This window comes from Benincasa hispida, chromosome 12 (assembly GCF_009727055.1).
Source record: "Benincasa hispida cultivar B227 chromosome 12, ASM972705v1, whole genome shotgun sequence".
NCBI lineage: Eukaryota > Viridiplantae > Streptophyta > Magnoliopsida > Cucurbitales > Cucurbitaceae > Benincasa > Benincasa hispida.
The window spans coordinates 66105599-66125573 of record NC_052360.1 but is presented as its reverse complement, the minus strand read 5'-3'; the positions used below and the strand labels follow the sequence as shown (position 1 = coordinate 66125573).

General features: G+C 32.5%; 2 protein-coding genes across 2 annotated transcripts; both read right to left on the bottom strand.

Moving 5' to 3' along the window:
• Positions 1-6718: 6718 nt before the first annotated feature.
• Positions 6719-8773, bottom strand: LOC120068541 (protein GRAVITROPIC IN THE LIGHT 1). The gene has a single exon (XM_039020355.1). It carries the CDS (start codon positions 8600-8602, stop codon positions 7088-7090), a length of 1515 nt encoding a protein of 504 aa, XP_038876283.1. The 5' UTR covers positions 8603-8773; the 3' UTR covers positions 6719-7087.
• Positions 8774-15535: 6762 nt separating this feature from the next.
• Positions 15536-19576, bottom strand: LOC120092777. The gene is made up of 7 exons (XM_039050979.1): positions 18936-19576; positions 18636-18729; positions 17858-18549; positions 17551-17659; positions 16668-17452; positions 16144-16242; positions 15536-16044 (listed from the first exon to the last, which is right to left on the bottom strand). The coding sequence occupies exons 1-7, from the start codon at positions 19464-19466 to the stop codon at positions 15976-15978; spliced, it is 2379 nt and encodes a 792-aa protein (XP_038906907.1). The 5' UTR covers positions 19467-19576; the 3' UTR covers positions 15536-15975.
• Positions 19577-19975: the final 399 nt, after the last annotated feature.

Below are 19975 nucleotides of genomic sequence, written 5' to 3'. Positions count from 1 at the left end.
TTTTGTTAAAGTTTGTAGTCGGATATGGTTTTCGGAGCCTATGAAGATGGTTGTCGTAGTTAGTCATTGGAGTTTGTTGTCGGAGCCCACAATTGGTCATTGAAGTTGGTCGCGTGAAGGTGGTTATCAGAGTTAGGTCACTGAAGTTGTCATTGGAGGTGGTTGCTAGAGTGTAGAATTGATCGTCGGAATTGTCATCGGTGGTGATTGTTGGAGCCTATTGGTTCCTAGAATGTGGCAATGATAGTCACCGACAGTGATTGATGGGTGGAACCATTAAAAGCATTAGAAGAAGGAAGGGTTGGGGTGAGTTGGGGTGAGTTGGTAAAATATACCAACTCAACTCCACTAACATTTAAAGTTGATGGGTCATGCATTAAGTATTATATCAATTCAACTCATGTTGGTGAGCTAAACACTTCCAAAGTGTTAACAATAAAGGGAAAAAAAATCTTAAACCTTAATTTCTAAAATATCAAATTTGGAAACGTATAGGGACTGAAATGTAATTTAAGTCAAATCGAAAGCACGAAAAGTGTATATATATATATATATATATATATTTCATAATAAAATCATATATGGGATAAAAATTCAAAGGTAGAGGGTGAAATTGAAGTGTATAGGACTTAGGAGAGTACAAAATAATTAATTGTTTGCGTAGCTTTGTAAACCAACTTGACTAAATATGCGGCTTCACATCATTATTAGAATTTATTGAAATCATCCACTTCCTCTTCCAACCTAAATCCTTCAATTTTAATTTCCTTTGTCAGATTTTTTTTGACCTTATTTCACATGTCTATGTCACATTCCTTTACTCTATTTGATCAATTTAGCAGCGAAAAAAAACACACGCAAAATCTGCTTGAGTTTCTTTTTCTATGTATTTTTAGTTCAATAGTGATAGGGATAATTACCTTCAAATTATTTCCATGATATTGTCTACTTTGGACATAAATTCTAGTGGTTTTATTTTTGGTTTCACCTAAAAGGCCTCATACCAATGGAGATAGTCATCTTCACTTATATACCCATGATCCTCCATTGGTCATACTATTGTCCACTTTGTTCGAGGGGAGGATTGTTGGGAATGCGACCAAAGTCACTTTGTTCGAGGGGAGGATTGTTGGGAATGCGACCAAAGTCTTGTATTGGTTAGATAAGAGGAGAATCATGGGTATATAAGTGAGGATGATTATCTCTATTGGTATGAAACCTTTTGAGTAAAACAAAAAACAAAGCCATGAGGGTTTATACAAAAGTGGACCATATCATACCATTGTGAAAATAGTTTGAGGGATAATAACAAAGAAAAAAAAATCTAAAATTTTATTGGCAAATTTTCACCAATAAAATATCAATCTATTTACAGAAATAATAAAAAAAAATACTGGTAGACTTCTACCGGCCTCTATTAGTCTCTATAAAAAAAATCAAAATTTTGCTATTTTGTGTAAATAGTTCCCTTATTTTTCTATTTTTGAAAATCTCCAACTCGTATACTTGTTTTCAATTTTTTTTTATTTTGTAATCCACAATTAAATACCATCAACACTATTTGAAAAACTCACATTTGCTCAGTATTTACTATTTGCTACAGTTTTACTATTAACATTCATCATTTTTTTTTAAAAGATAAAACGTAAGAGAGAGAAAAAAGTTGAAAATGGAGAAAACTCATCTATTTGGGTGGTTATGAAAAATCTTCATGAATGAGAATATAAAATGTCTTGGAATAAGATATTCTCATTCTCAAGGTTAAAAAGTTGCACCAAACATGATGATAGTATATCATTTCTCATTTCCACTTCTTATTCCCATGAACCAAACGGGCTATAAGGGGATGTTTATTTCAAGGGTTGGGCTTGGGATGGGTTAGACATCCTAAGCATCCTAAGCCCAAACCCTTATTTGGGGTAAGGATTTAGGAAACCAAGTTTCCTACACTTTTTCTCATGGGTTTGAATAGTAACTATGGATTACACTTTTTTTCTTCTAATTTAATTTCCAATGTTCGGACACCATCTTTGGTGATCGCCATGGGCCAACCTTCGGTCGCCACTTTCGTCGACCCTATCGATGAATTTCTGGCCATCGACTCTGGCCAAACTTCGGCCGTCATTGGTCGACTTTGAAAAATATTGATAAAAACACTTTTATATATAACAAACCAAATAAATTTGTATATAAAAATACTTCTAAGAAAGAATTGTCAAGCACATGCTTATTTTTATTTCAAGGAGTTTTTTTAATTTTTTTTTTTTTATCAAAGGTATTTAAGTGAAAATGAATTTTTGAAAAGTAATTTTTTTAAAGTCATTCCAAAGCGGTCCTTGTTTAATTATAATAATAATTTTTTAAATATACTTTCTCTTCGGATTCTTTTATCATTTGGAATTTTTTCTTTTTAATTATTTTTATTTATTAAATTATACTTTTTTATATATATAAATTATATCTCTTCCCTTCTTCGTTTATTTGTTTTTTTTTTTTCCTTATTAGTGAAATCGATCCATTCAGCCGTCTCCACCTGCCCATCTTATTGTTCATCTACCTTTTGATTACCTGCTTAGGTAAACTCTTATATTATCTACGCTTTCCATTCTTTATTGAAAATATTATCTCACATTGACAACATTGGTTTTTCTTTCTTTCTTTTTCTTGAGTGCAAGTGAGGGAGATGACAATTTTTGTTTCATGGAAGAAAAGAAACAAAATGGTAAGGGGCTTATGCGTGAATGAAGGTAAATAATGGGACAAAATGCACATTTGGTTTTAATTCTAAGATTTGAGAAATAATTCAAAATGGCTATTGGGTTCCTTGGACCATTAGTTGACTAATTAACGGTCATGTCGCCGTTAAACATGGTTAGTCAATAAGATAATTAGGTAAATTATTATAATATATCTTTTTATGATGTGGCCTATGCTGCCACAAACGTCACTGGCTTTTCTGTTTTGAACGTGGTGCTATGAAACCTATATACAGCTAAAAACTTCAAATTCCTCCACAATACCTTCCTCGTGCCTATATTCCTTCTACTCCTAAAAGAAATTAAAATCTCAAATTGAAATCATAATTAGTGGTGGAAAAGAAAGAAAAGTGAGTAGTATTTGGGGTCCGTTTGATAACATTCTAATTCCTATTTCTTGTTTATCCTATTTTCTAAAAACTAAAAACAAGAATATATTTGATAACTATTCATATTTTTTGTTTCTAGGAAAAAAACAAAAACAAAAACAAAAACATAGTTTTGTTTGATAACCATTCCTGTTTCTCGTTTTTTTTTTCCTTACTTTTCCTCCTAATTTATAGTTTATAAATAATTTAATGTTATAAAATAAAAATATATAACATGCATTAAAATGCAAAAAAATGATTATGAAAAATTTACATTGTCAAATACAAATGAGTTTCGATGCAAAATTAATAGCAATAATACAATTTTTGTTTCTATCTTTCAAAATATTGTTTATATTTGATATTCAATATTATTTTTCACTCGAATCATTCATCTTAAATGAAGTCAACTCCATTATATTATTATGTAAAGTGGAACTAAATGAATATCTTAGTGAACAAAATTCATATATAGTAGAATTCTAATCTAGTTAAAATAAAAAATTTAAATTTAAAATAATATATAAATATACATATTGCAAAATTTAAAATTCAAAATTAAAAAAATATTTAAATGTATATATTAAAATTTTAAATTTTGAAAATCAAAATAATATAGAATCTAAATATTGAAAATTTTGAAATTCAACATTAAATTAACATATAAATATAAGAAATTTAATAAAGAAAGTGAATAAAAATAAAATAAAAGAAATATATCACAATTAATATTGATAAGAAAGAAATATAAAAATTAAAAAAAGGAGAAATATAAAAATTAAAAGAAAAAAGAAATATAAAAATTAAAAGAAAAAAGAAATATAAAAATTAAAAGAAAAAAGAAATGAAAATTGTATTACTTGGAAACGAACCCACCATCATGAACTGTGAAGCTCTGGATGTGCTGGAGAGCACTTGGCAACCAACCAACCATAATTAGTTTTTTTTTTAAGCTCTATAAAATAGAAATGAAACGAAACAGGAGAAACTACCACCATTTTTATAAATATTTTTCTGATATTTACAAATTTGCGCTAAAAAAGAATTTTACCATTCTAATTTTAATTGAATTTAAAACCAATTCCTCATTTTAAAGATTTTTTTTTTTTTTTTTTTTTNTTTTTTTTTTTTTTTTTTTTGAAGATTTGTATTTGATTATATATATATATATTCAGAATGTTGGTGGGTCGATGTGTTGGGTGCAAATACTAGTAAAGACCGGGCAGTAAATAAAAGTCTCTACCCTAGTCCTCTAAAAATGAGGTAGCTAGAAATTTAAATATTGACATATTATAGCCATTTTTTGTTTTAACTATTTGTCACAATTAACAAACATAAATTAAGGAGATATCAACCTGAACAAAGTTCAGATATACTGTTTGCAAAAGGGTGACATTCATCAGGTTTCGGGATATGAGTAATATTTAGAACTAGCTATTGGCCACACTTTACAATAAAAAAAAAGCCAAAATCAAAAAAAATATATATATAAAAGAAAAATAAATAAAAAGGAAAAATATTACGTGGAAATAGAGATATTCACTTATTCCATAGGAACGACCCTCATGCAGATCAACCATATGCGTGGAAATTTCCTGTTTAAGCGAGGAACAGGAGAGTGACTAGAAAAAAAAATTTCCACGTAAGCGAAAGGAAGATGATGGCAGAGAATCCTCGCCTTGTTTGCCTCTTTTTTAATTTATTATTATCATTATTATTATATTTAGATTTTAAGCTTTATTGTTTAACAACAACAAAAAAAAAAAAAAGGATATGTTTGAATTGAATATGTAATTATTTTGTTCTACTAAAAAAATTAAGGTTAATTTTTTTAATTGATAAAGCTGTTTAAAATATTTTTAAGTATAGCAAAATGTTACTGTCTATCCGTTATAAACTGCGATAGATTGTGATAGACTTCTATCACTCAATCATAGAAGTCTCTATCACAATCTATCACTCAATGATTTTGTAGTCTATCATGGTAGTCAGTGATATTTTATTATATTTATAAATAAATTGACTCATTTTTCTTTATTTGAAAACAACCCAAAACGTAATAGTATGTTTGATAAGAATTTTGAGAACAAGAGATTTATTAAAAAAAAAAATAGAGTTTATTTCATATTATCAAATATATGTTTAGCAAAAGATTCTAAAATTAGATTATAATTTAGACAACATATATTTAGTAATGTGTTTGATCACATATTTACAAACCATAAAACTAGTCCGTTGCATTTACAAATATTATGTTATTCATTAATTTTTTGACATGTTTTATGTTAAAAAATTGTGTATAGTTAATTTTTTGCAATATTATATAATTTATAATATACTACACAATACACATTTTAAATTTTAAAAGATGAATTAGATTTATAAAATAAAATATTGTATTTCTAAACATTTTTATTTAATATTTAATATAATTCTACATTTTAAAATTTAAAATTCAGAATTTGAATAGACTTAAAAATATTGTTTTTAGAATTTATCACAAAATCTTAACAATTTTTGAAAATAGAATCTAGATCGCTTATCATACGTAGATTTGCTGAAGTCAATAATCTAAAAACACGGATTGCCAACCTATAACCGGCATCATATAATTTCTTTATGAATTCAAGCTCTGAAAGACAAAAATCAGTGAAAACTTTATTATTTAATTAAAACATTTCAAGAAATTCATTTAAGTCATTTTTTTTTCTTTAAAAAATAAAATAGTGGGTAATTCGTCGCAAGGAATCTAATCCTAGGAGAATCTCCGCCCCAATCCCCTCAAAATTACATAGAGAATATTGTAAAATTGAAGAATGGAATGGAGAGTGAAGATTGGGGATTGGGAAGCCATCCCCGATCCCACCCGTAAACATCTGTAGGTGGGGGTCAGGATTTCAATATCAAAATCATATATTTAGCCCAAACATTAGTAACTAAAACATAGATTTAGTCCTGAAAACAAAGCAGCTATAAATATCAAAATCCAACTTACCTAACCATGATTTGAATTCCACCTACTAGATGGAGTAAAGTCTTCATTTCCTTATGCTATCAATGACCCAGAAGAAACAAAGAGCAGCAAAACAAGCAGTGAAGGAACAAGAGACAACCCAGAGTAGAAAATCAAAGGAAGCATGGAATATGGGTTTCAACCATCTTAATTAAAGCTGCTTTGTAAAACTAAGTTTACAGTTGGTACATCCAAACACATCAAGTTAGTTCTCAAGACCAGGTTTAAACCTACATTCCAACTTTCAAGAAGTCACCATCCAAACCTACATTCCGTACTAAAGAACAAAAAATCTGTTTTAAAAAGTCAAGAACAGTTTTTTAACCATTACCAAACAACATATAGTGGTTGAACTATAAAATAAAGAAAGATGAAGTTGTCAGAATCAGTTTTGTGCCGATTGCAGAAGATGTGGAGTTAGCTGAACATTAGCATTAACTAACAAAGTCCAACAAATATGATTCTATTGCTAAAGTAAACATGGTACACAGCAGACTGTCAAATTTCAAGAACTGAGTTAATTCTATAGCTAATTTATTCATGTTCCATGACAGCAATTGGGTGTCTCCCAATAAGACAAATTGAAGGAAACAAAATATTAATCATTAATGATATGATGAGTGTAATCAGTTGATCTAAATACACAATTTGGTTATGTATATTAGTGAGTGATGAACTCAAAAGGAGAAAAAAGATCTATAAAATTGACCCTGCACAATACTCACAGTAAGGGAAAGAGAGCACGAGAGAGAGATTTACAAGGTGGCTGCTGAGGTTGCAGTTTATCCGTGTCGGGGTGGTGGGCATAGTTCATTCATTTTTCTAGTTCCAGCAAGGTAATGAGGCATTCATTAGCCTCATGAATTCCAACCACCATAGATTTCGAAGCGATAACACGAAAAAGAAGAGTCGGTTTCCTCGTTATAAATCTCAATGGAAGCTTTTGTTTTTCATCCTTTACCGGGAGCACAAAGTTCCTCAAGATAGACCTGAGACTGGATTACTGTCTTTCCAATTTTAAAACCAGGAACCACAGTAAACCCGACTTTCGCCCGGGATTTAAAAGGTGGAATGTATCTTCTTGTGACGTCCTCCATGAATACCATTGAGAACTCAGCACCTCTTTCAACTTGGAAAATTTCCACGATGGGATCGAAAGAGAAAGCCAACTTATGCAACATCCACACAGAGCTAGCCATTTTTACAAACGACTTATAGAACACACTGACCGACCGCCATGAATTCAGAATGGCTTCTTTCCTATCCAAATTACTGAAAATTGATGACTCCATAGAAGGATGAATAAGTTCTTGATATTTCTTCTCACAAAATTTTGAAAACGCACATTGAGGATTTACACTTAACAGTTCCATTGGGTTGCTCGAAACATGCTCAAGTAATTGCTTAAGAGACATGCTAATTCTATCCGAACTCTGAGATTGTTCAGTACACAAACTCTCAGTCTCAACGACACCGAAAACTTCCGAATCAAAACTTCGAAACATCCATAAACAAACATATGATAAGAAGGCATACCGACTATGCGCTTTCTTTGCAAATCTGATCTCGCTGTGAACTGAATTGGCAGCTAAATCCATATCCCACGAAGCTTTCTTCATCAATTCCATCAAAACTTTAGTAAAATTGTACGCTGCTCTACAAGCATCATGTAATATTGAATCGAATACTCTAACAGACAACAAAACATCAGAAAGCGCATTCAAACTGACAGATAATTTCTGCGATAACCTCAAATTAGACTTCTGCAACTCCCCCAACTTTTTCCTAAGAGTCATTACCTCAGAGTCCTTCCGATCAATCTCCGACTGAGCCCGGTCGGAGACGGTGCCGAGCATTCGAAGCTTGCTTTGATTCTCTTGCACCTGCGCTTCCAAACAAGAACCAACCGGAATCGAAGTAGTTACCTCAGGATTTGTACGAAAATCTTTATAAAAATGTTTGAAATCAGAAAGCTGCTGCAGGTGCGATACCAATACTCTATCAGCTGCCGTGACTTTGTCTTGAACAAACGGAACATGGGCAGTCTGCAATTGGATATAGGAAGCTTCAAAAGAAGAAACCGTAGCGAAAATGGAGGAAACCAGAGTGTGCATCATCTCCAAATTAGGAATGGGAATGTTTGGGGTTGGTCCTCCCTGAAGTTGGGTCTCCAGGGCCTGATTCGATTTGGGCGGAAAAGGGTTAACAATAGGCTTAGAGGGAAGAGCGGGAAAGAAATCGAAAGCGGAATCGGGTTTAATGACGACGACTTTCTGGTCGGTAATAACCTCCTCGGCGGAGTCCAAGAGGGAAAAGCCGTCGGAATCATCAGGAGCGTTGTTGTGGGGGTGGTCGTCGTCGGCGAAGAATTCGAAGGTTTTGGTCTTGAAAGCAAGGGCGAATTTCTGAAACATCTCGGAGATCTGTGGGGTCTTGAAGTTGGAAGAACCATCCATGTCGCACATAATTGGGAAGTGGAAGGAATTGGAAGAAGTAAAAGATTTATTGAAGGTTTAGGGAATTCAGAGAAATTTAGAGAAATGGGAGAATGAATGATATACGTTGAATGACTTGGAAGCAAGGTATGAGTGTGGAGGGTTTTGCCACAAACACAACACTGGGCCTTCATTTCCACTCGCACTTTTTTATTTATTTATTTATTTATTCTTTTTTTTTTTCCTCCTTTTGCAACGGTAATGAGAGAAAGGCCTAACGTTACAGCTATGTAAGCAAATGTAAAGCAATTCCGACAAGCCCTAATTCTAATTTCCATTATTATAATTGGATTGAGGTGTATTTTGAGTATAGTTTTAAAATATTACATTTTTATTTTTATGTTTTGAATTTAATTTTCATTTGGTTCATACGTTTCAAAATGTTATATTTTAACCTTTAAATTTTGAATTTTGTTTCTATTTGTTCTATAAATTTCTGGTACAATTTTATCCTTGATTAACTAATGCTTACTTTTCGTCTTTCGTATTAACTTTCAGTTAGTTAATTTAAATAATTATGATGTGAACTTTTTTAGTTAATTTTAATAATGACTAAGAATTAATGAAAAATAATTTAATTATAATTAATTAAATTTAATCAATAAAAAATTAATCACAAGGGTTAGAGATATACATGAGTGAATATTCAATAGTAAAAACGTAAAATCTTGAAGCCTAGGCCAAATGGAAATTAAGCTCAAAATTTAAGGGAAAAAATGTAACATTTTGAAACTTAGAAGCTAAATAGAAACCTAACCCAAATCTTTGAAATAAAATCAAGGACCAAAAATGTATTTTATCCAAAAAAAAAAAAAAAAATCCTACTACTTTGATTCCTTATTTACCATATTAATAGTATCTATAAAATTGAGAAAAATATCCTGATTCATTCCAAAGTTTTCAAGAATGGGTATATTTGGTATCCAAAGTTTCAAATGAGTCTTTTTAGTCCTTGAGTTTTCAAGAATAGATTTAAAAGGTTTCTCTACTAATAGAAGTTACAACAAATAACTTTAAATATAAAAGCCATTAAATGGATGATGTGGCAAGATGATTTGGAACAAAAATCGCTCTTCTCTCTTCTTTCTTCCTCCTCACATCTCCTATTCTCTCTCCTCCCTCTTTTGTCTGTGTGGTTTCGTTTCGGTTGGGTTTAAATAAATGAAAATTGTATGGGTTGATTGGTTTTTGGGTTCACTTGAAATAACCCAAACCAACCTGAATTTAATTATTAACTTTAAAATATATACTTTTTTACCGATCTCTACCGTAGGTGCCAAAGAAGAATGAGAAGAAGCCCGAAAAAAAGCAAAAAGGAACATAACCTCCGATACGATAAACAGAATAAAACCATATCGAGGTCCTAATTGTACGACTTTGGTATGATGTCCTTCCAACGTGGATTTAGTTTTATTTAATTTCATTAGTTTTTTGATAATTTAATCTCCAACAACTCCTAAAAATAGTTTTTTTTCTAGTACTTTGGAAAGAGATTTTACATTGTATAAATTGAAATAGATGTGTTAGTTTTAATTCAATATATATTAAATCAAATTTTTACATATTAATCTTTTACTTCCTTTTAGAACAAAAATCTAAATACATGATCCGAGTAACCCGAACCAACCAAATTCAAATGTTTTACGGTTGGGTTGGGTTGGGTTTATTTTTTAATGAGGGTTATTTGGGTTGAAGAAATTTACTACCTGAACAACTAGATTGGGTCTAAAAAGTCCTCAAACCCAATCCACGAACACCCTATTGTCCTCTTTGGAAAGACCCTCAAACCTATTTTCTTATGCTCTACCAAAAGAAAATTTAATCTCCAAAATGTGGCAGGGCCAACTTAAATTATAGGCAAGTGAGATGATCACTTAAGGCCCCTATATATGTATATATATACACTATACTATACTATAGTATTATAATATTGGTATCTATTTAATTTACACACCTTGTGGTTGTCATAATCTCAATCTTGTACTTTCTGACATGGCTAGTTCATATCTTAGAGAGCTATGACATTTTTAGAACTTGTGAAATGTATTTATTCTTTATTTTATTTGTCTACAAAACGGTGGAAACATTTACTAGATCACATAACCAACTTGACTATCAAACCATTGTCACAAACACGATGGGAAAGTCGAATTGAAAGTGTTAAAAGCAATAAGATTTCAAGCGCCTCAAATAGGGGACGCTTTATTAAAATTAGGAGAAACTAATAAAGATCCTAAAGTGAAAAGTGAAACTAACTGTTTAGCTACTTATGAATTTGAAAATTTTGAATTCTTGTTAGGCATGACTATATAGTATGATATCTTATTTGTTATAAATTCTGTGAATAAAGTCTTACAACATAAAGATATGTGTATTGATGTTGCTTTAGACCACTTGAAAGTTTAATTTTATTTCTAGAAAGGTATAAAGAAAATGGATCTACAGAGGCCATGATTTCAGCTAAAGAAATTACAAATGATATGGATATACTACCTTCATAAAAAAAAGAATGATTCAAAGGATTTTTTTATTTATTTATGCAAATATTGACATTGAAAATACACGATCACCTAAAGATTCTTTTAGAGCTGATTACTTTTACTATATTATAGATCAAACAATTTACTCACTAAAAAATAGATTTGAACAATTTTAAGTATACGAAAATATCTTTACTTTCTTATTTGATATGAACATTCATAAGTATATTATATAGGAATTGTACCCCAACTTTTAGGGTGTAAAGTCATACCAATTACCACTTATTGGGAATGACCCACAATTATAAGCTTATGGTTTAAAGTATGTTCACACTCGAGAGATATACTTGTCCCACATTGAAAGTTTAAGAGTTGAGAGGAGGGTATAAATATGAGAGCTCTCCAAGAATATTATAATAGTGGACAAAGTGGTACATGAGTTATCGGTGTGAAATTAGGTTTGGATAATCATGCTTTGACAAAACTAAGAAATACTTTTATTTCTTTTTACTTTAGACCATTATAAAAAATTTGGAAATTTATTTTCTTCTAGATCTTTAAATGTTTTCATTTTATACTTAAAAAAAAATCAGATCGAATTTCCTCTGTACATAGATTTCATCTTCATCTTTTTTTTTTCCCCTATTTCTGAGCAAAACCAATATTTTCTCTTGTCGATTCCAACCCTCCCTCCGAAGAGTGCACATTCAAGGTGGGTGTTGTATAAACCTTAGAGAGCAGCCAACATAAACTAATTTGCATGGAAGTCATGCCAAAGTTGTTTTCAAGGTAGTGGCTTCTATGGCACAACGATTCTAATGCGGGTATTATATTGTTGATGACTAACACTTAATACGACAAATGTAGAGTACATAGGATTTAAGTATTTGTCCTCAAGGGAAAGGGTAGATGATAAATATATCGTTGAGTCAACCACACTCGCCGACCTCCGATCGAGCTATTTGCTCAAGTTTCATCCTTATATGTTACTTGTATTACGTAACAACTTAACAGAATTAAAATACTAATTAATTGAAAAAATATAAATGAAAATTTTTAACGAGTAGATAAATATGGCCTTCAATTTTAAATTCTTAAACATATACCACCACTATATAAAACCTTGTGGATGAAAATTATGTTTATCTTTGTAATTAGTTAGCTAGAGTCTTATTAAATTTACATAAGAGTTTTTAGGATAATTAACTAAATTCCATTTTGATAAACATGTTTTTTCTCTTCTTAATTTGAAAATTAAATTTTTGAAAAACACTACTTCACTTATTTCTTTGTTAGATTAACTTAAAAGAGTTTATTTTTGACTTATAAATTTAAAAATTAAGTTTACTATATTTCTCTACTTATTTATTTGTTAGGTTATTTTTAAAAGTTGTCAAAGACTAAGTTAAACTTTAAAAATGGTTACCATATTTTATGTCTTCTTCCATATACTATAAATTTAGGTTATAAATTAGAAAATTAGGCTAAAATCTTAATCTCCTATCTAAATATCAGTACAATATACAGAAACTATTATTAGATTATGATGTACATGGTATTAGAGACCTAAATAAATAATTTCTATATATTCAATAACAATTATTGAAAGTTGAAGAGACTAGAGTTGACATAGGATTCTTTTATTTCTTTTTGACATGAAAAATAAGAGCTCACCTAAACTTCTTCCCAATTCACATAAAGGTCAGAACAAGTGAGCCACTACTAAGAATAAGACATGGTGATCTTTTTATTTTTGGGTACTATGATTGAGTGAAATAGTTTGTTGGCAAAAAAGTTATCTTTTTCCTCAACTGTTGTTTGTGGCAGGGCAGGTTGATGATGTCCCATTTTGGGAAGGCCGTAGAAACAGCTTTTAAAGTGGGAATGCAATGCTTTTATAAAGACAAGTGTAAGTAAAAACCAACCTTAGTTTCCTTTCCCACCACAAAACAAATTGTCCACACATTAAAAACAAACAAAAAAAGGAAAAAGAAAAAGGAAAAGTGTGGAAAAGAGAGAATCATTGCCAATTAAACATATACATAGACCAAGTAAACATTGGCCTTGTTTCCATGCAATAGTTGGAAATGGGGCCTTGGATTTTTTTGGTACTATGCTTATATAAATACATAGAGAGAGGGGGTGTTAGAACACTTTTTGGTCAACTTTTCCAAAATATTCTATTTTCTAATTAACCTTCACTCTATAGATTTTAGAAACATATTTGTATCGTGTCTTCTTTTTTTTTTTTTTTTTCGAAAATTGTTATTATTATTTTACCTAGTATTGATGTCAAAATCCGAATAGGAAAAGAAGACTGACATTTACGTGACAACAACAGCAAATTTATTTAGAGGTGGAAATAACATGACCTATCAGATAAAGGGAAACCAGCACTTTGGTGCGGTAAGTACTTACCACATGCATTTCAATGCTTAAATCATAGAGTGAAACTATGTAGAAGTTTTAGAATATATGAGTGATAATGGATTTACCTTCTTAGAAACTATAACGAGGTATTTAATAGGAATAAGTTATCTAAGTTCTCTTTCATAGAGTTTTGAAACTACCATTAGGATAACTCTTTCTCCTTGGATTGAGACATGCTTCATTGGCCATTTTGCAAGGCTTGACCTCGACTTTGGTCAAGACTGAACACCTCCTCTTAGGCCCATTTTGGTCCTAGGACAATATTCTTGAGTCGGGGCATGTGTAGGCATGCTTCTCATTAAGCATTTTAATAGGCTTGGCCACAGTCAAGGCTAAGGCCAAGTATGGCCAAGCACATTAGCCTAGGCCAAGGCCCAAATTAACCTTCATCCTCAGACTTGTTTTGGTCTTAGGGTACTACTTTTGATCCGAATCTTGTTATTTTCTTGGCTCTGTCAATTTTGTTCATGTTTTATGTGATTATACCCCACGATCTAAAATCACCCATAACACCAAGTTTGATCCAAATTAACTTTAAAATAATAAATAAAGAATAATTTTTAGATTTCTTGAAAGTACATACGCTCAATTTGGAGATTTGAAAGTACACACTGAAATGGAATGAATGTTATTTAACCATATACATATATATGTATGGCCATATTCTCAAACAATGTAGCACAATGATTATCTTTAACATAGATAGTTGTCTGCATATTAAGGTGCATGATTTTTTTTCTCCTAGATGTTCTTGGCGATCACCATGCAGGTTAGGTTATTTAGTAGAGCTTTCTAGCTTTGTGCAGTCTGTTGTGGCAGAGATTGGTAAGGAAGATCAGGTGGTTTGACTCCCTTGTCATTTTGAAATTTTTTTCAGTGGTCAGTCTTTGAGACTGCCTTTAATCTTAGAAGCTTGAAGGTGTCATGGTAAAGGCTTGTGTGATTTGGAGGTAATATACTTAAGCATTTCTTTCTAGCTTGGCTGGTGAGTTGTTCTGACTTCACACACAAGACTAACTTCGTAGTTGGAACTCCTTTGTCCTCCTTGTTTATGTTCTTTGTAGGATGGATGACTCTTGTGAGTGTTTATTCTTCGAGCATTCGTTTAATCAGTCTATTTGGGTGAAATGCTCTTATGGGGCAACTCCTATTAGATTTTCACTAGGCTCTTTTTGGTCTTAATGTGTTACTTTTAACTCGAATTTTGTTATTTTCTCAGTACTATCACTTTTGTTTTTGTTTTATTTCGATTATGCTATACAGTTTAAAATCACTCATAAACAACTGATTGTAGTTCTTCAATTTCTTGCTAATTATTTTAGTCACAAGTAATTCTTGAGAAGTGATTTCTCAAGTGCTTAAAGAAGAATTTACATAAATAAAATAAATCAAGGTACTAATTTGAATACAATGTTTGAAAATTCAAAGATAGGCAAATAGAATCATTGCTTTCTAATATTTTTGGCTATTTTTAATAAAGTTGTAAATAGATTGACTCAAACCAATATAAAGGTTGTCCAACAATAATCCACATTTCTTTGAAGTTGGAGATTCAAATCCTCCTTTCCCTCTTATAAAAAAAGGAAAATAAAAAAATACTTATAAATAGAGAGAATGAAGACGTTATACATTATTATGAATTAAGACTTGAGAAAGATTTATTTCAAGTACCTCAAATACTTGGTGAGTTATATCATAATTCCATCATCTTATATTCTACATCCAAACCCTGTTGAGCAAATTGCAGCCTGATCTTTCCTTAAGCTCTACACAATATGCTTCAAAAACATATGTGCAGTAGCAATAGCATCAATTTAATGTATCAAAATAAGTTAAAACTGATGTCTATCACGACAAGGAAAGCTGCATGTATACCGACTTTGACAATCAGTAAAAACATATGCTCTCATCCAAGAGTTTTGAGGCTCGAATCGTTTCACTCAACTGGTCTTTCTGCACTAAAAAAGAGTATGGTACCTCCAAACATGATCCATTTTAGCCAGCCAAATATTTCAGTTAGCAGAAAGGAAGATCCCACAAATAAAGTTATTATACACGTGACAGCCAATAATCTACAGGATACATAATCCACTCTGTTGCTCTATTTAAAGAAAAATCGAAAAGAAAAGACAAGAAAATGATAAGTATTGACACCTTCAATTTCAGAAGTCTAAAAAATTGTCATTGTCCCACATACTAAGTAGGGATCAACTAGAATGAAACCTTTTGCTTCCTTCGTCATACAGAGGCAATCCTTTCCCCATGTGATGCAAATTGCAAATCCCTTTCTGTATCAATCAAAGGGGAATCCCAAATGGAATGAAAGATCATACATTTCATTTCATCCATGAAATTCTCTCCTCACATAAGCGGAGGAGTGAAGGCAGCAACTTTTATTACAGTAACCAGATCTGCAGTCTTCATCATCTTGTTCTATTTTCCATCTTCAATCTCTATATTCTCGACTTCACTAGAAAGTGGAACATTTGGTCCTTGGGAGCACTGTCAAAGGCAATGAACTTTCAAGGACTTGGCCAAGATAAAACTTTTAAGGATTAAAATTGAAGATAGAAAAACTTCTACTACTTTTAAATGGAATACCGTGATTCTGCAATGAATGCCAAGCTCATAGTTCATTTGTAGAAGGCGGTCTTTCGCAATTAACTCTGCTTCAGATGCTTTCCTACAAGCTTCTTTCACCTCTAAAAGTATGAAATAGTGCTTAGATATTTTGAAAGACAGTGATAAAAATGGCTGAGGAGGATTATGGAAGCTTTTTGATAAAAAATAGAAATAGAAAGTTCCCTCCCCCGTTCCTGGTGTTATGATAAATTCCAACCATAGAAAAAAAATAAAGTAATTATTTTCTTCCTGATTTTAGAATGAATTATTCTCTTATGATATCTACCAGTCTAATGTGTGTATTACAGTAGCACACCACTACTCAAATGAAATCCTGAAGTTTTGGAATAAAACGACTGCCAATCAATTAGCTTTAGCATGTAAAACAAAAACACAGCAAAAGCTTTTTTTGTTAGTTCATACATGGTATAGCAATAGCTTAAATCAAGCCAACTTTCACAGAAAAAGCATAAGAAAAATCAATATCTACTTTGAGCACTTACGTTATTTGAATTATGATATTCAGCATTCCCTTTAGCACCATCAGAATACTTCTCTAGAACACCACGGAGAAACGACAATTCTTTCATCAAATCTGTAACAACTTCTTCAGCATCTTGCAGTTGATTTCTAGAAAATTCAAATGCTCTTTCAGCATGGAGACGAAAAGAGGAACAGTTCAGACAATTGCAGATTCCTCTGCATCCTCGTGGGTTTCTTTTAAGAATTCCCTTTCTAAGATTTATGTGACTTTCTGGCAGAATACATTTTTCGACACATGAAGAATATGGTTCTAGGCTGTTTCCCTCAGAGATATTAGCACCATCAGAAATATTATCTTTCAAACTTGTGCAGTCTTCTGAAGTAATTGGTGATTGTTCAGAGGTCAATCTGGATCCTTCTTCAGTTAGAGGCTCATAACTAGCCGCAGGATACAATGACGAGACTGCTTGATCATTTAAAAGTGTTGCACCAGGCAGCTGAGGGCCCATTAACTTACATTTATCCAACATCTCCTGTTCAGAGTGCAGCTGTAATTTTGGAGGTGACAGAAGTTTATCATTGACTCCATCAGGCAATAAAACTTTATCTGTTTCACAAACTGTTTCGTTCATACTATTCAACACAGGCATTGAGAGAGTATCTGAATTTCCATTGAATGGCATGTTGCAAGTTACCAAGTCTTTTGAGTTATCCTGGGAATTGTGAGAATTTGAACTTGGTGGTTGCAAATTCATAGTTGGCAATTCTTTCTCTTGTACCGAACAGTCGATGTTTCCTGAGGCATCTGGAAATATAAAAAATTTATGAAAACTAATCTAATAACGTTGACAACAAGCATGACTTTATGGAAGAAAGATTATCATTGCGGGAGTGGATGCGTACAGTTTTCTGGATTATCTTTGAAAAGATCCTCAAGGAATGGAAGCATCCTTCTATAGCTAACTGAAACTTGGCTGTATTTTGACTTCAGTTGTACAAGTGGATTGCAAACCTAATGAGTTGTTAATTATATTAGTAGTAATACACAAAGATAAAACAACAATAGTTTGATGATCAAATTGGATATCATTACCAACAGCTGTAGAACATTCATTTCCAAATTATATGCACTCGCTAAAAGTAATCATGCATATAATGTTTAAAGGAGTAAGCAGAAACGCATAAAAGTAAACCATTTCATGTATCTCACCATTTTGTTTCTAACATAAGTGCCATATTTCTTGTCACTCTCTGTAGCAATGTTGCAATGATTTTCACCAACAGTAGAACTACCAAGTTTTTGATCTGCACCTCGAGCACATCCCACTTTTTCATCCCTCCTTTCTTCCTTCAATGGATTACAAACAATGTTAGAATTTAATGATGACATCTTGAGTTCGTTGAAATGATCTTCTCTTTTGATATCCTCAGAAACATTGTTACACAACTTCTCTGAAGCATGAGACTTAAAGTTGTCTACTTCTGATGGAAATGAAGTTCCACCATCAAGCCTCTCCATTCCGGAGGTTTTGGATTGTTCTTTAGAAGAACAGTCCTCTGTCTGATACTTTGTGGGAACTCCATGCTCTGTCAGCCTTTCCTCAAGAGATGAGATGCAAACTACACTATCTTTTGTCAAACCAGAATCCTTTTTTATTATATTCTGGCTATTGTTTAAATCGCATCCATTCTGAAAATTCTTAGTATCTCCATTAGCAGGAGGTGGTAAATTTGGCTTCATAGTCTTAGATGACATGCGGGAGGCAAAAATTGCATCCTTTACACAAATGTCTGAATCAACAAAAGATGAACCCTTGGCATGATTACACGGATTAGATTCAGTATTTGCCTTCTTCTCCAAATTGTTCTCACGTTTAGAGTTTGGATCATCTTGTAGCATGTCTGTAGTATATAAACAATAAAAATAAGTTAAGTCCTAAAAACAAACATGGATAGACAATAATGAATGTAGTAGGTATAGAAGTTACAATTATCGCTATCCAGCAAAAAAGGTAGCAATCTTTTGTAGGCAATAGAGCCAGGAGCTTTGAACAGCTTCCGTTTAGAGCATGGTTTGAGCACCTAATTGATCATTTCAAGAAACAAATTAGACCAACACAACCAAGAGAATATCAAGAATTATACAAGTGGGGTTGACTATACACAGTCATAATTATAATCCCATGAGACCTAATAAATGAAACAAGAGCACAACAATTGCAAGAAATCAACCCAAGAAAAATAAAATCCAGTCAATTGTGAAATATTCAACTAAACGAGATATTTACCGATCCGGTTCTAGCAACAGAGTCAATTCTACAGTCAGATTTCGCACAAGTATCCCCTAAAACACCTCCATTTCTTGAAGAAGCGGCCACAAAACCCCCAGTCAGGCTGTCCACATCAGGAGGAGTAGAATGCACCAGCTTCTCACTCTTCCCATTACATCTCCGATCCTTATCACATTCGACATGGCCATTAGAATTGTGAAAGTTGTCATTCCGTACCTCTGTAGTATCGGAGATTTTACCGACTCCACTGTCTTCATTAGGACAAGATCCATTCGCGGTTATTGGCTCTCCGGATGGCACCGAGGAGCGATTCTCTAAATTGGGGGAGAAGACTCGCTTGATGCGTAGATCTTTGGCAAAAGAATCCGAAACCCGATTCCCATCTTTCGAAGGAAGTCCATCCGGCGGCGGTTGGGGGAGCGTCTTGGGTTTTTTACGAGGTAAGTGGAGGAATCCAGCTTGTAGGGCTCGAGGTTGATGAGTAATGGAAGAGCGCTTGGAAGCCATAGCGCCAAGCTTTGATTCCATGGAGAATTCTATTGAGAAGCTCTGGAATCGATGGCGGTGATAGTAGAATGGAGACGAAGAGAGGGAAAGAGGAAAAGCGGGAACAAGAGAAAATGGCGGGAAGCGTAGGGAAAAACCGCGCTGCATTGTTTAAAATGGCGGGAAATTGCCGGTAAATGATGATTCATTATTGGGCCGGGCCGAGAGAAGCTCAGGCCCGTGTCCAACCCTAACTCACATGGGAATCCATTTTGGGTAATTGGAGAGTATAGCAAAGTATTAGGTTTTATTTGGATGATGTTCAAAATCAGAAATTAATAAGAATAATGGCAAATACCCTCCCCTCTTCTCCCAGAGATGTTCAAATCACTCGACAATTCAAACAACGTAGACTATCCAACCTAAATTGTAACTTGTAAGAATTGAGTTGGGTTAGTTTTAATTTTAGGTTAGGTTAGGTTGAATTTTTTATATCTTTTTGGGATTGGGATTGGGTTCGGGTTGCATTTTTAAAAATTGAGGTTGACCCA